Genomic DNA, 16,613 nt, shown 5'->3' with positions numbered 1-16,613 from the left:
CCAGTACAGGGGAACGCCAGAGCCAAAAATGGGAATGGGTGGGTAGGGAAGTGGGGGGGAGGGTATGGGGGACTTTTGGGAGAGCATTGGAAATGTAATTGAGGAAAATACGTAATAAAAAAAAAAGAAAGAAAAAAAAGAAGAATAAAACCCTGAGTTCAGATCCCAGCATCTATGTAGAAAACCAAATGTAGCACATGCCTATAATCTTAGCACTGAGTGGTAGAATCAGCATGATGTCAGGGGAGTGCTGGACCACCAGTTGTGCCAATTGCTAAGAAACCTTTTCTCAAAAAATAAGATGGGGACTGGAAAGATGATTCGACTGTTCTTCCAGAGGACCTGAGTTTGGTTCCCAGCATCAACATGGCAATTTACAATTTCCTATACTCCAATTCCAGTGGATCTTCTTTTTTCTGGTCTTCCTTGTTACCTATATACATATGGTATACATACATATGTTCAGGCACTCATACATACATATAAAATTATATACATATACATATACATATACACATATAACATACATACGCACACACACATATATATGCATATATATATATAAAATAATTTACATGTAACACTAAGATGATGAGCAATAGACATCTAAAGTAAATCGTGGCCTTCACAGGCACACACAGGTACACACACCTGCATAAATGTGCGGAAACTGTACACATGCACACACATGCATGCAATTTTAAAATGTAGGATTTTAAAAACTAACTTTAAGTTTGTGTGTGTTATGTGACTATGAGTACAGATATCTGCAGAGACCAGGAAAAGGTGTCCCATGCTCTGGAGCCACCTGACATGGATATTATGTCCCAAACTTTTGTTTAAACATGAGCAATTTGCACCCTAATTGATGAGCCATCTCTCTAGCACCACAATGTTTTCAAGTTAAATTTCAATTAACATTTTAAGCAAAAGATATCAGACACAAAGATTCACACATTGGGCTCTTCTCTCATTTGTGTGATGTTTTAAGAGTCAAAACTAATTATGTTTAAAAATATCAGAACACTGTGGCCCCAGAATAAAATAAGAGGATGGAGTGGGACCATGAAGGGCCTTTGCAAGATTGATTTTTAGAGAGGAGACTGAGGCCAGGGCCTTGGGTGCCCTCAGTGTTCTCTTGTGTAGCAAGGCCTCTCACCCTGAGTTGCTATGCCTTGATGGTGGCATTGGTTACCTGAGTCTGTGTGTTTGTCAGAACTCCTCAGAACATACTTTTGATTCTTGTATCCTACTGTATATAAATTATACTCTTACTGCAAAGAAAAGAAAGCTATTTACATCTTTTTCTAATTTGCAAGTTAAATTTTACTTTCATTAACTCTATGCAAGACCCAGATCTTTGTGTGGGTCACCTGGTAAAGTCTGTATATTTTCACATTGATCTCCCACATTCCTGCTTTCCCTCTCCTTTCTTCTGACTTCTGAAAACCACAGGAACAAGATATAAGATGGGTGGCCATTGTAAGCAAAACTATAGCAGAAAACTTGTATCAGAATTTTGTCATTTGGACCTTGTGCAGGCCTATAATTTGAATGTGTGACTCTAGAAGAGGTTGCTATGGTGATAAACCACTTTACTTAAATAGCATGTATTTTACTCAAAATTCAGAGGAATGGTAACAGTTTCTAGTAATCACACTTTGGTATTAACTTGCAGGATGTGCTGAGAGCTCACAGGCTTTGCATCCATTATCACCAGATAAGTTCATCAGGTTGAAGTTACACCAGTGAGCACTGAAATGTGTGTATTCATCCCAGTCTCTTGTTACATATCTTCCTCGCACACATGGACCCCTTTCATGATTAATAATATGAACGGCGGAAATCAGGCCAAGGGTGCTGAATTAGAAAAAGGCAAAACTGAAGGGAACTTGTGGGATCATCTTTCCCATTTCTGTATGCAGTCAGACCACCTGCACTCTAGCTGTCTCAAATGCTAAGAATCTTTATCAGATGACCAATCACGACACTACTGGGAGTGGCCCTGGCATGATTGCCCTGACCAGTGGCATACAGAACTAGGATGCAGCTCCACAGCGCTGGGTCTCCCACTTCTTCATGCCACACTGTAGTTTTGTTTTTCTTTTATTCTTGCATGTATATGCAGTGTGATGTGATGTGGTATGTGTGTGTGTGTTCCCATATATGTGTGTGTGCAGGTGTACTGGGGACCTGAAGTTAATACTAAGTACCGTCCTTGATCATGCTCACCTCTCTTGTTGAGCCCAAAGCTTGCCCATCCTGGCAAATTTAGCTAGCCAGCTTGCTCCAGGGACCCCCAGACTCTGCCTCAAAAGTTCTGTGATTATAGATGGCTATTCAGCTGTCACATGGCTCCTAGAGACTTGAACATTGTAGAAGCTATGCCTGGTTCTGCCTCCCAGATCTCTGCTCCCAGAAATAAGACTCAGACTCAAAATATATTAACAAATACCTTGGCAATATAGCAAGGCTCTTCTCTGACTAGATCATAACTAAAATAACCTAATTATTTTAACCTACATTCTGCCACATGGCTGGTTACCTATGCTCAGGTACCATGCACCTGTCTCCTCACATATTCCCAGAGAATCTCTATCCCTGGCTTTATCTGAGTCCTTTCTCTTTTCTTGATGTCTCACCTCATTTTCTGCCTAAGCCATAGGCCATGGGTTTTAATTGACAAATGATATGTTCATACAATACACAAGATATTCTTTCTACAATTCCATTTTTTAGTACAATAAAAGGCTCCTTTTCTTTCTAGTATAAATTGAATACTTATAACAATTATGGAACAATTATGAAAACTATAAGGTATGATATACATTTATAATGTCCAATCCATAGCATTTGGCAATTAAGGAAAAATTTCTATTATCTGTCCTATCTTCATATATTTAAAGTTTCGTAACTAACTCAACTTTTATCCTAACTTGGAGTTCAGTGGCCCATGTGGACTATGGCAAGTTATAACTTGGGGCTATTGATAGACAGGTAAAAACAAATAGCTTAGAGTGTAGACATCTGCCCAGCTCTAGTGCTGATCAAGACTGTTATAAATCTAAAATTCGTGTCTTTTATGTGGGAACTGAATGGTCAAAGGCGGGGTAGAAACCCAGATTGAGGTTAAATATTTTCTACAACAGAACCTTGGTTCTCGAGCTCATGAAGCAATCTCCCAAGCCCTGAGGATTTTTCCTTCCTATATAGTCTTCTCCATTTCGTTTTAGGCTGAAGAATCGTTAAAGACACCCCACCGGCAGTCACATTAGCAGCCAGCTGGTAGAGCAACTCTATCTGTGTGGGCTGCTATGGCTTCCCCGTGGCTTACATAAGGATAAAGGGCTTTCTTCCTGATTCTGCAGATTCTCAGGTTTTCCTGGCCATTGCTTTGCTGTCCACTGCTTACAGTACACAGCGTGATTTTTTCAGTCCCCTCATGGGCTGGTGAGTAGATGGCCATGTAGGAGCTTCCCCCGGAGTTGATGAAGGGAAAGCTGCCCTCTTTCCCCTGCTCCGGGCAAGCTGCAGGAGCAGCTCTCCTGTTTGTCTTTTGTGACCTGTAAGATCTCATAGCCCTGGCAATTTCACTTTTCATTTCTCTGTCCTATTACTTATAACACTGTAAAATTGTGTCAGTGACAACAAAGATCCCCAAGGGAACCCAGGCAGCCATGAGAGAAGAAAGGAAAATTCCAGACTTAGATGACCTATACTCTAACCAAAGAAATCCCTGAAAAATTAAGGTTGGCACAATTCTAGAAAAACTCTGGGAGCTGAAGTTGGCCTCAGCCATTTATACTCCAAGGAGAAAAGAAGCCCTGTGAAGAGAGTGTGTCCAAGGGCGCGGGCACCAGCATGGTGGTTCCGCACCTGTGATGTGCTAGCATCAGAGATGGTTCCAGCAATGAAGCAGGGCAGAGGCACAGACTCTAGCGAACCCTTAGGATTCAGCTTTCTAAACAATTGCGAGCTAACCCTGATACAACTGCAATGAGCAAAGAGAAGTGGCGAGAACACAGAAAATCCCTTCCATAGACACAGAGGCTTCTACGCAGTAAATGTTCACATAAAGGCCAGTGTAATTGCACTGAGGCTAACAGGTAGTAAGGGACAGATACCATGATTTCAGTACACCTGCTTAATGGCAGATTCTGAGACTTATTTAAAATATGGCTGTTGGGACTGGAGGGACAGCTTATCACTTAAGAGACCATGTTTGAGTTCCCAGTGCCCTTGTGGCTCACAGAATTCTGTAACTTCAATTGCAGGGAATCTAATGCCCCCTTCCAGTTCTGAGTCCCTCACACATGCAGCGTACACTTACACACACATACACATAAATAAGAACAAATCTTTATCTTTGCCTATACCAACCTTAATACACATGAACACAAAACTGACAAAGAAAGCAGACCCTTAGTGCTGAGGTGAAAGTGTGGGTGGGTACAGCTGCCTCGGAGTTGCGCTTTGCGGTACTGTGAGTCCCAGTGAGATGGTGGCAATATCTGGAATGTCTGCTGCGAAGGTACTGGCCAAATGACTGTGGTGTAGTTCTTGGAATTTTGTGAAAAAAAAAATATGGTAGGGGAACTGAAACTACCAAGATGTCTAGTTGCTATTAACATAGAAACATATTTTTGTTTTCTTACGTAGCAAAATGAAAATTACATCCATCAGCCACGTGTATTTATTTATATTTTTAGTGATCTTTAAAAATACATAAAACATTCTCATGGTTTAATAAAAATATCTTTCTTGCCTCCTAGTTAATTCAAAAGCATCATCATAAAGCACAACCAATGCTGTGGATGCACAGTGTACGTCCCCTTCCGGGCAGGGCGGGAGGCTCACACACCCATTTGTGAGTTCCACCGGAAGCAAGAAAACCTCTGATGGCTCAGCCTAACTCATCCTCAGCTTTCTTTTACCCTTTCCCATACACGGTAGTGCACTGCAAACATGCCTCCACACCTGACGTCTTTTTAATAAACTGGCGGTTATCTTGAAGACCACTCTGCCCAAATTCTTGCCTGTACTCTCTTCAGGTTGGGCAGGGAATGTCAGGGTTTTTGGATACATCATAGTCATTTGGCCATTACCTTCACAGCAGACATTCCAGATGTTGCCACTGTTTCACTGGGACTCACAGTACCGCACTCATGTGGTAGAAGGAGAGAACTGATTTCTACAAATTGTCTCTGAGCTTCACACATGCACCATGGCACAAGCACACATAGCCTCTACAATCAATCAATCAATCAATCAATCAATCAATGTATTTTTAAAAAACCACAGAACACTGAAGAATAGAAACATCCACCGAGACATGAATATACACATAAAAGCCAATGACTGGACCTCTGCTCCCATTTCTGAGTGCTAGCTGGAGTGGATACACAGTAAAGCAGTTCCTCACCGACTCAGTATCCAAGTTGGCACGCCCAGTAGGACAAGGGTTGCATTCAGCTTCACCTTTAGGTAGTATTTATGTGTAAAGTTAGTTAAATTTTATGAACTGAAAATTCCAGACAGCTCCCATGTCTCAGGAAAGCAGGCGATCCCCAGCCAGGCAGCAGCACCTCAGGGTGTTGTGCTTGTGTCCTGTTAATGAGCCTGGGTTTTTGGTGAGGTGATAGGAGCTACCTTATTAAATGGTAGGGGTTTTTCTTTTCAATTTTCTGTTTCCTGAAAGAATTCAATGGAGGCAATTTGCATATTTTCTTGAGAAGAGTAAACAACCTTTTACATTTCAAACTTTATATAATTTTTTTCAAGACATAGGACATCTTAGCGTGTTGCCTGATCAAAAATCAGTCCTGTAGTGTCAGGCCTGAGGGATGTTCTGAGGAAACCCTACTTCAGTAGTGTCTACAATACACACCCGTCAGCACACCTCCTTTTCAAATACGGTACCTGGGTGAAGATGCCCTAAAGTTTTGCTGCAGCCCTAGGAACTTCTGTTCAATAGACAAATGCATACGTTTTGTATCCCAAAAGGCAGGAAGATCAAGAAAACACCTGAGCAATTTGTCTAGTGCCTTGTGTGATCTTTCCCACTCTTTGAAAACAGTGCTCTCTAAAATGTTGCATGCATGCCCTTTCCCGTGTCGTTCTGTGTAGGTGAAAGCTTGCTCTGACCTGCTTTGCAGGTCCCCTGGGACAGTCCCTGCTCTTTAGAACTCTCCGCTCAGCCTCACTTAATTAAAATGATCACTCTTTAAATGAGCCTAAGGTCAAAGCGAACCTTGTCTCCCTGTGACTGTAGGACTGTAGCCTGCTTCTTCCTGTCCCACAGGGTGGGATGACCTGAGAGAACAAGGTCACCTCAGCCTGATGCTTTCCTGCTGAAAAACCTGTACAGTTCTCTCAGTGAGCGCTACTCAGTCCCATGAAGTGAACATTCAAATATTGTTTTACCCCTTTCACCAGTGAGGAGTTGAGACTCACAGACGTCCACAAAGCTGCCCACTTGACTGGCAAGAGAAGCCTGTCCCTGGAGTGAATGCAGAGGCGGGCTTGAGAGTGTGAGGGCCGGCCGAGTGCAGCCACTTTGCACTCATGCTGGGAAGAGTAATGTCTGTAAGTCTGAAGACATGGAATGCGATGGTGTGTTTGTGTCCAGGTGGGCGTCCCTGTGCAGACCTTCAAGAGCCTTTAGTGAGTTTCCCACAGCAGAACTTTAAATAATTAAGGATTTCATCATAACAAGCTCTAAACACCCTGGTTCTCAGGAAAGTAGTAAAGAGGCTTTGATCTGTATTACCCAAGCTCTGGGCCATGCCCCTGCATCACAGTCTTGTGGAATGCTGTTGTCTCCTGCTCCCTCAGTTACTATATGTATGTATACCTTTTCACACCTGAAAATTAATTTAGGCTTTTTCTTTAATTCGTAGCCCACCGATGCAGCCAAGAAGCCTGCTGCAGAGAGTGTTGGCATGACCTCTTCAAACTCATCATCCAGCAAACTCCTGTCTGCTGAAATCAAAGCAGAACCAGAGAAAAGCTCCGAGACTGCAGGCCATGCAGCAGTGGCTAAAACCACTCTGAAATCCACTACCTTGTTTCGAGGCAAGAAAAGGCTCTAAGGTTCTGTCCAGTGCTGAGAGAACAGACCACTCTTCCAGCACCGAAGGGAGGGGACAGGAGGGAGCAGCCCAGCACCGAGCTTTTAGTCACCGGCTCTCATGAGCCCTACCTGTTTACACCAGTTTAAAATTGAAGTTAGTTACCCCCAAGCAGCACAGCCTGAACAGGGCACTAAAGGACAGCCATGGGTATGCTTGGGGCAGGCTGCTGCCCTCGCCAGCTCAAGGCGTTGTTCCAGGATTGTTTAAGGGATAAGTGCTGGGGCCGTGCTTGCTCAGTTCTACTCAAATCCTTATATTTAGGCACAGTTATTTATAAGAGAACACAAGAGGCCAAATGCAGTGATGGGGGTTCTAAATAATTATGTGCACTCTGCACTGGGAGACTTTGTTAGAGGATTACTAATAAAATGGCCACAGGCATTGTGGCAGAAGTGATGCAGCCCCTCATGTGTCCTTGTGATTCTAGTTGCTATAGACTATTTAAGACAACTTAGTTTAAACATAGAAAAGTAGGAGATTTTATAATTGCTTGCATTGGCTTGCTGCTATATTCTCATTTTATTGATTTCATCAATAAACTAAAATGCCTTCATGCACGTCCATTTCATGTAAAGGAGAGGTGACTTTAGCAAGTCCTCTGAGTGCTTCCTAGATGGCCAATGCTGGCCTTCTGTCTCTGGGGAAGGACCGAGACTGGACAGGAAACACATCATGAGTTGGTGTGGGAGGGTTCTTTGTCCTCTCGGGGTAACAGCTCTGCCACAGCAGGTTAAGCAGGGTGAGTTCCAGGTTCACTGAGGAACCCTGACTCAAGAAATAAGGTAGAGGGACAGCAGGACGGCTCAGTGGTAAATGCATTGGCACCAAAATCGATGACCTGATTTTAACATCCTACATGCTACTAGTTGTTCTTTGAGCCCCTCACCAATGTGGCATGTATGTCTCACACATATGTGCATGCACGTGCATGCATGTGTGCGTACATACCCACACACTAAATTAATTAATTTTAAAAGCCAAACTGTGACCTGGCATGGAGGTACATGCTTTTAATCCCAGCACTTGGGAGGCAGAAGCAAGTGGATCTCTGTGAGTTTGAGGCCAGCCTGGTCTACACAGTGAGTTCCAGGACATCCAGGGCTATATAGAGACTCTGTCTCAAACAAACAAACACAGAAAAATAAAATTAAAACCAACAAAACGAGGTGGAGAACAGTTGAAAAAAGATACCCAGTGTCACCTTTGGGTCTACACATGCACACATGAGCATATATGTACACTCATGACAAAAAATACCACACACCATATCACACAGAGAAAAGAAAAAGAAAAAAAAAGAAGAAGCTAAATTGGGAGTTGACGGTCTCTTCAAGGGCTTCTGCCTTGGGGGTCTCAGGGGGCTCATAGTCCATCTCCTAAACTTGATGTCTCCTCAAGGGTTTGGTCAGGCAGCCTTGAAGATACAGACCATCTATCCATGGAGGACCCTGGCCCAACAGCTCAGGGGAGCGCTCTCCTGCAGAGGAATACTCTAGGAGGTGGAAGGTGATGTTGGAGGAACTACACACCTTCATCCTGACAGAAAGAGCAGGGGTCAGAGCGTGGCTCTGAAGGGCCAGCTGTGGGTTTTCCTGTAGGAACAATAGCAGCTTTGATTCTGCCCAGTGTGTTTGCATCTTTTCTCATCACACACCAGGCAAGGGTAGTAGTGTCTTTCTGTCATAGCATACATTCTGTCAGCCTTCTAACAATAGAAGGTGGCCTATAACGTACCTTCCTCTGACTTGGATGGAGCATTAAATGGAATTTATGTCACTCTTGAGAGAGAATGGCTGCATCACTTCTATTTATTTATTCACATGGAAGCCATGGAGCACAGACTGTCTAACTGATGCCCCTGTTTAGTGTCTGAGCTCCAATGCTCTTCTGTTTGCATTTACCTCCATGGGTATGGAAAACCAGTTTCTTCAAGGCACACCTTCTTCCCATGGCCAGTGGGCTACCTCTGAGGCCCGACACCAATCTCTCTGGGCCCCATGGCATAGAGACCTGAATTTGGCTGTTACCTGGAGGGAAACCCTCCACCTAGGACAGTACAGAACAAGTGTGATCTCCAAGGAGAGCAAAGACTGGCCAACACCCCACCTTGAGTGGCAGGTAAGAGACAAAGAATTGCAAACAGAGGAATGCAGGCCTAGAGCTGGGGACCAGTGCAGCTGAGAATGGAGAAGAGCCTTAGGAAAGGAAGGAGAAGAACAAGGAACAAGAGGAAAAGTGTGTGGTCTACGAAAACAGATGCCAGCCAGCTTGTGGCTGTGTCAAGCCCAGAAACAGATGTCAGGGGTAGGAACGCCACTCAAGGACAGTATGTTCTTCAGGCAGGTGACATCAGATGAGCCCCCTCCACAGCCTGTACACAAGCAAAACCAGACAGGCCAAAGAGACAAAGACCAGGCAAATAGAAGCTGAGAGAAACTGGGGTTTTAAGAGTTAGCCACAAAATGAGCCTCAATTTCTTATTAGAAATGTTGAGGAGGGGGAAGCAGATAAAAAAAAGCCACTTTGTGCTTATCATAGAAATACTTTGTTTAAATAATTCTATTTGACTCTAAAATGTAAGTTCCAGGTTGGACAGACCAAAGCCAGTCAGTCTTGAAAATGAAGCTTTTTAAATTCCAGCCCTGCTGTTGGAACAGACAATAAAGGCTTTGTTCAAACAGGTATTCCCAGCAGGAAGCCTGGCTTTGAAATTGGCCAGAGAAGTTGTGTCTTATAAAGGCTGCACTTGGCTGGAGGCCAAGAAGCTGTGGCCTCTGGGAAATGACCCTGGGCTGCTGCTGTGGTTTGAATATGAAATATCCCGCAAGTGACAAGTGTTTGAACATTTGGTCCTCGGCTGGTGGCGCTGTCTGTTGTAGCACCTTTAAGGGGTTGTGTGGCCTTGCTGGAGGAAGTCACTCAGGGCAGTCTTGGAGTCTTATAACTTGGTCCCATTTCCTGACTGCAGGTGTAATGGGTCCAGCCAGGCCCCCGCCCTTTCTCTGCCATGTGTCTTCCCTTGCTATGGTTGTATATCTCTTCTCAAGCTGTAAGCCAGAAGCCAGAATAAGGAGGAAAGTCACCAATAGAGTTGGGTGTTCTCTACCTGCCCTTCTAAAATGTCCTCCCTGCTATGCCACCCCTGCTGAGCTTTGGGGACAGCAGTACTGGGCTCCCCCAGCCCCTGGATCATTTGGGACTGGAGATCCCGACATTGGTACCTCCCCTACAGCTGCCCATGTCCCTGCCTGTGGGACTGCTGGGCTTTGTGTGTGTCTCTTTTGATGGCACCCTCTTGCAGGCATGCTGCTGGTGGGGGCGTTCAGGGAAAGGCCAGTGCCATGAGCCAGGAACAGCAACTCCCTCAGTCCCTTCAGAAGCCAGCCCTTCATCCAGCATTCTCCCTCCCATCCTGGTGGACCACCTTCTGGGATCTCGGTGATTCAGTGCAACCCAGACTCTGCCCTCGGTCACCCCTCAGGTGTCTTGACCTAAGACAGCTTGTTCCTGGTTGCCAGGCTCCTACCGAATTATAGGAAAGTCAGAAGCACAAAGCCAAGATGAGTCCTTCCTGAAGACACGATGTACTTGGATAGCCACAGGGATTGGAGGAGGGACACAGGGGTGCTGTTCCTGGGGTTGGAGCCAGGCCAGTGAACCTCAGGTCTAAAATGGCCTAGATGCTGGCTTCCATATTTATGTGCACACATACACATGTACTCACACAAATGTACACACACACACACACACACACACACACACATGCAGCCTCCATAGATGTGCACAGATGAACTCCAGGGAACTTGCAGTGAGTCAGAAGCCTGGGCTGGGCTTCTCCACCCTCTCTTTCTCTGAGCACTAAAATCTCCTTACAAAAGCCTTTTAAACTAAAACACCACTATTCAAAGGCCTCACATAATTCAGCTTTCCTCTTCAGAATCATATTTTTCTGAGCAAGCCAGTTTTGAACTGATTTTGATTTCCATGCTGTGTATTGTTACCACTTAATTCTCGTTGGTGAACCAATTTTCTCTGCCTTTGTTCTTCAAAGGAAAGCCACATTGAGTGGCTGTCTTGCATTTGTGTGTGCCTCGCTATGCCAGTCCTCAGCATTTCCCTAAGTTTCCCAGGGCAGCCTTCCAGGGGCCCAGGCATGGTGGGTCCCAGCTCTGCCCGGCCGATGGTCAGCCTTACTTTGAACAGCAGTACAAAGCAGGAAGTGGGATACTAAGAAGATGAATGGTGCCATTGCCCAGGCACTTTCCCTGACACCATGCTCCCCAGAGCTGAACCAAGCATAAGAGCTAGACTCTGGGGAAGGGATGACAGCTCAGAGGTCCTCATCCCCCTAACCCTGTGGAAGCAACATAAAGGACAGATGGTATTTACTAACTTAAATTTAATTGCTAGGAAGCAAGCATGAGGACCCCAGTTCACATCCCCAGGACACACATGAGAACTGTGGATGGTGCCATACATCTGTAACCCCAGTGTTAGGCAAACAGGACAGGTGGATCACCAGAGCTTGCGGACCAGCCAGCTATCCAATCAGTGGCCTCTGGGCTCAATGAGAGACCTGTCTCAATCAATAAGGTTTAGAGTGGTAGAAGAAAGATAATTTATATCAACCCCTGGCCTGAACATGCAGGCGCACAAATGTGCACATACACAAACATGAGCACCCAACACTATACACAAAAAGTAAAACAAATCAGAAGATAGAAGACCTCGTCTTTTCTCCTAAGCCGAACTTACAGCACCACAGACCGGATGTTACCTCAGCTCCTGCCTTATGAATTCCCACCTCCAGGACTTGCTCCAGAGGCAGATGAATTCTACCATGGAAACAGGTGAGAAAAACCCTTCTCTCACCTTATGTGACCTCTGGGGCTATGTAGAAGCTGTCCTACTGCTGTAGAACCTTCAACAAAAGCCAGGAGATTATCCTCTGCACCCCTCTGCCCAGCCACCCTCACTCTCTCAGACTCTCCCTCAGACATTTTTCAGCCTGCTCAAATGTGCCTGGCCCCCAGTACTCTGCCCACCGGATCTCTCTTGAGTGAACCCTTGTGATCCTATCAACAAGAATCTGTGGCAGCCAGGTTTACTGATGACACAGCCCTGGGGCATGCCTCTTTTCCTATCGGTGTCCTTGTGGCAGACTTCCTGTGACCACTAAAGGGCCTTTTCACAGTGTGGTGCCCATGTGAGTGTTGACCTGCCTGGGTTGTATCTGAGTCACAGAGCCCTGAGATTGCCCAGGAAGGCAGACTCATTTTCCTTAAGTGTCTGTCTTGCTAATTATTCGAGGAGATATATGGAAAGAGGAGGCACAAGCAGAATTAATGGACAGCTTGCCAGAGAACACATTAGCAGTCCCGCTGCTGTGGAGGAGTGGTCAGAAACAGAAAAGGCCTGCAAGCTCCAAGTCCACCAGTCCTGGGTCCCCAGCAGGACAAGTGGGGTGTCTTCTGTATGTGGGCTTCCTTATCTGTAGACACTGGGAGGCATTTGATGTCTGTGCCTGTATTTGGTAACAAGCCCTCCTCCCTCATTACTAGTGGAAGAGCAGTAAGGGGAGATCCTGAGCCCTACCCAACTGGTTGGTCCAGAGATTCACATGTGACCATATACAACCTTGTTCACTTTCTGTGCTAGGCTTTGCCTGAGGCAGAAGCTCCAGTGTTACCCTCTAAACAAAGTGTGCTTTCTGATGTCCTTGTCTCTCATTTTCACTACCATGGCTTCAGCTTTCCAAGCTACTGTGCAGGCTCTGGTGGGCCAGGAACCATACAACCAAGGTTCAAAGCTGCCATGTGTTTAAAGTAATGAGAGCCAGGTCCTATCCAATATGGCATGGTACAGTAGCCTGAGCCCTTAGATACTCGTTAATCCTTTGTGGCAGAGTGCCTCACATGGGTTGTCCCCGTGAGGTAGTGTGTGTGTGTGTGTGTGTGTGTGTGTGTGGATGGTGAGGGAACACCAAGGTGCATGAGATGTACGTTGTGGGTTGGAAGTCCACGGGCAGAGGTGTCTTATGTGACATGGGCTGGAGGGACCCTCAGAAACTGCTTGGGCTTTCCCAGCTCTGTTACCGGGTCTCCAAAAGTCCACCAGTAATTCTGTTATGCAAGAGGCCTGCTTCCTATTGGGGCACCAAAGCACAGAAACCTTCAGGTTCAATACAAATTCCAAGGGACATGGCAAAAAATCCATATCTGACTGAGATGGCTGGCTCATTTGGGAGATGCAACGTCTTTCAGAAGATAGAGCCTACGTGGGGAAGTAATAAAGGTTTAGAGATATGAATGGGTGGCAGTGGTCTGTACCACACACAGCAAGGCTCAAGGGAAGTATTTCTGTGGTTCCAGGCAAAGAGCGAGAATGGAAGGGATATCGGGTACCAGGGGAGTCTCTTGAGGCTGGAAGCTGGTCTTCTGGACCTCATACACAGTGAAGGCAGATCCTGTCTCCTGTGACTTAGCCTCCCACAGCCCAGCAGCTGGCTGCTCCCCGTTTCCTTCTGAACAAGCAGAGGAAACCATAACCCTTAGCCAGCAGGAAGGAGCTGCTCTGTCCTGAGACTGTTGGGTGGCCCTAGGACTGGTAGAAGTGGGTGCTGGCAGTCAGCAGACACCATCTTGTTAGGTGGAAGAAATGCAGAAACAAAGCCCAGCTGAAGGCAACTGTTCTCCACTTGCCAAGATGAGAGCCACATAGCATCCTTGAACCCCAAGTGCTCCCAGTCTCCTGTCTTCTAGTTCTGGCTGGAGATCCTAGCATTCGCTCTCCACCTATGGTATACGTGAGCACATACTTGTGCAGTTGCTGGCCATCACTGCTACAAGGGACAGATTGGAGCTTGGACATCCAAGGACACTTGCTTATCCGCCCCAGGATACAGTTTCAGTGGCTCCTCTGAGGTTTCTGTTCCCACGAACCCTTCCCTTCTGGGACTGGCTCAGTTCCTGGATTGGATGTACTGAGACCACTCCAGCGGCCTCTCTGGAATATTCCACAGGTGTCTGGCTCGGGACAAAAGGAAAGCTGCATCTGCTCTGGAATCTGAAAATCTGTAAGCAGCTCAAGTGCATGGCCTGGGTTTGTGTTCTCCCAGCTCGCTGACGATGGCCCCACAAGCCCAAGGCTCACATGCCTGCTTCTATCTCTCAGAACAAAGAAGTTGCAAAGAAGTAAGCCTGCACAATTTGCTGCAGGCTGTGGGTATGAGCTCTTTGGATTGTATTAAAGAATAGAAGCTTAAACACATTATAACGCTACTTTCTGTGAACTTGAAAATCATCTAGTAGTTCTATTATTTTTACCTTGATGATGTATTGTTAGTTTCTTAAGTAACACAGATTCAGAGTCTGTTACCAATGAGTTTCTGTATACGCAGTAGGGGAGGGAGTAGGGAGGATTGTACACTTTAGGGTGCAAAGACCTACCTTCAGTGGTTATGGTTGCAAAAGTGCACCCCTGGGAACCCTCTTGTTGCATATAAGCATCACTGTGTGTTACAGGGTTAACTGACAAACAACTAAATGGATAAAGATGAAGCTAAATTAATAGTAGTCTCTAATTAAAAGGCAGAATAGCAATGGCAGCTAATTAAAACCATTACCACTCAGGATAGTAACCCTGCAAACACCACAAGTGAGCATTTATGGAGAGCCCCACAGTGCCCGAGTGCTACCAGATGTCTTAGGAAGATTGGCATCACAGTTCTCCACAGGCTCTGGAAACACAGGACAGCTAGTCTGTTTTATATGATGGAAATAGTATTTGTCAAAATTCTTTCTAGAGTTCCACAGAAACGTAATACTAGATCTCCCAGATGATACAGCTGCACTACTCTTGGGCATTTATGCAAAGAACTCCAATCCATCACATCCCAGAGTTACTGGCACAACAGTGTTTTCTGCAGTTCTATTCACAACTGCTGAATTGTGGAACCAGCCTAGGTGCCCATCTACAGAGGGCATCTAGTATATTAGAATCTCAGTCATAAGGAAGAATGAAGCTGTATCATTTGCAGGAAAATGGATGCAACCGGAGACCATCATATCAAGCTAATTAAGCCAGACTCAGAGAGACAAATATTGCATGTTTTCTCTCATTTGTGGATCCTAGATTTTATATAGATATGCAAAGCCATGCATGTACATATGGCATGACAGAGAAAGGAAACCGTGTAGGGGAACAGAGGGGACTAACAGGAGGAAGGGGGGATGAAGGAGAGGGTGGGGGCAGGCATGGAGGATATGCTTAAAGTACGTTGTATACTTATGTTAAAATGTCCTTATGTAACCCAATGTCTGCACCATAAAAAAAAGAACAATTAAAAATAAAAATCATAAACAACAACAACAAAAACTTCTCAAAAGGAACCATACTTCTTGCAAAATACCATCTATGGATCCCTAGGCTCAGCAGGGAGAGCTGTTGAGGGAGATGAGGAGGCACAGTCATGGGCTAGGGGTAGTGTGTCCACTGCTGTGGGAGAGGACACAGGGAGGAACTGGATGTGTTTGATGCCTCTCTTCGACTGAGGTCTCTGTGTGAAAATCTGATAGGATTTAAATGTTTGTGCCCCTATAAATATCCTTGTTGGAGCCTCAGCCTGCAATGTGACTCCGCCTAGAAACATGGGAGCTCCAGAGGTCAGTAAGCTTAAGTGAGGTCATAAGTATGAGGTCCTGGTCCAACAGTAGATTTGACACTAGGACCCATGAGATGGCTCAGCTAATAAAGGCACAGGACTAATGGCCTGAGTTCCAGCATTGGAATATACGTGGTGCAAGGGAAGAACCAACTCCTGCAAGCTATCCTCTGACCTTCACACTCACACTATGTATTCATGCAACAGACACACACACACACACACACACACGAAGGCTTTTTAAAAGAAGAGATGCTAGAGAGAGGATTCCCCTGTATGCTTGTGGGTTCCTCATCCATAGCACAAGAAGGCAGCTGTCTGGCAACCAGGAGGCTCTGGAGAAACACAAGCCTGTGGCTCCTTGACCTTAGACTTCCAGACTCTAGAACTAAGAGAAAATGGATGCATATGGTTTAGTCCACTAGGGTGGCCTTCTATTATAGCTGCTAAGCTGATGAAAACAGTTCCCTACATCTAATGAACTGAAGGGATCCAGGTTCAGAGGACTTGTAGAGAAAGCATGGAAGGGCTGTGGGTATGGGGAGGGTGGCTTTGACAGGCCCTGGGGCAGTTTAAGAATACCCTAAGGCAGGTGAGGGGTGGATAAGCCTACATGAAGTGAAACACCAGAAAGCCAGCCCGGAAACTCAGAAAGCAGCCGAGCTCTGGAACAGCATAGGTTGTCTGACAGTCCAACTAGCATAGCAGCAAAGGGCCTCAGTGGACAGCCAGAGACACAAACGCCTAAGCCAACAGAGGCCTCTTGCCCCACCATTCTGTCTTATAGTGAGAACAAGCCAGATACATCTTCTATGGGG

General features: G+C 45.6%; 1 protein-coding gene across 6 annotated transcripts in view; it reads left to right on the top strand.

The window, feature by feature from the left end:
* The window catches only part of Stk33 (serine/threonine kinase 33), a 153,855-nt gene extending 146,324 nt beyond the window's left edge, over nt 1-7,531 (top strand). For all 6 annotated transcript variants that reach the window (XM_021168465.2, XM_021168464.2, XM_021168463.2 and 3 more), the window contains one exon: nt 6,900-7,531. In XM_021168465.2, coding sequence (XP_021024124.1) covers nt 6,900-7,091 — 192 coding nt within the window. In that variant the 3' untranslated portion in view covers nt 7,092-7,531. The remainder of the gene's footprint in view (nt 1-6,899) is intronic.
* The last annotated feature ends 9,082 nt before the right edge of the window (nt 7,532-16,613 follow it).

Source organism: Mus caroli, chromosome 7, assembly GCF_900094665.2.
Source record: "Mus caroli chromosome 7, CAROLI_EIJ_v1.1, whole genome shotgun sequence".
NCBI lineage: Eukaryota > Metazoa > Chordata > Mammalia > Rodentia > Muridae > Mus > Mus caroli.
The sequence above is the reverse complement of the archived record's forward strand: the minus strand, read 5'-3'. Positions and strand labels throughout refer to the sequence as shown.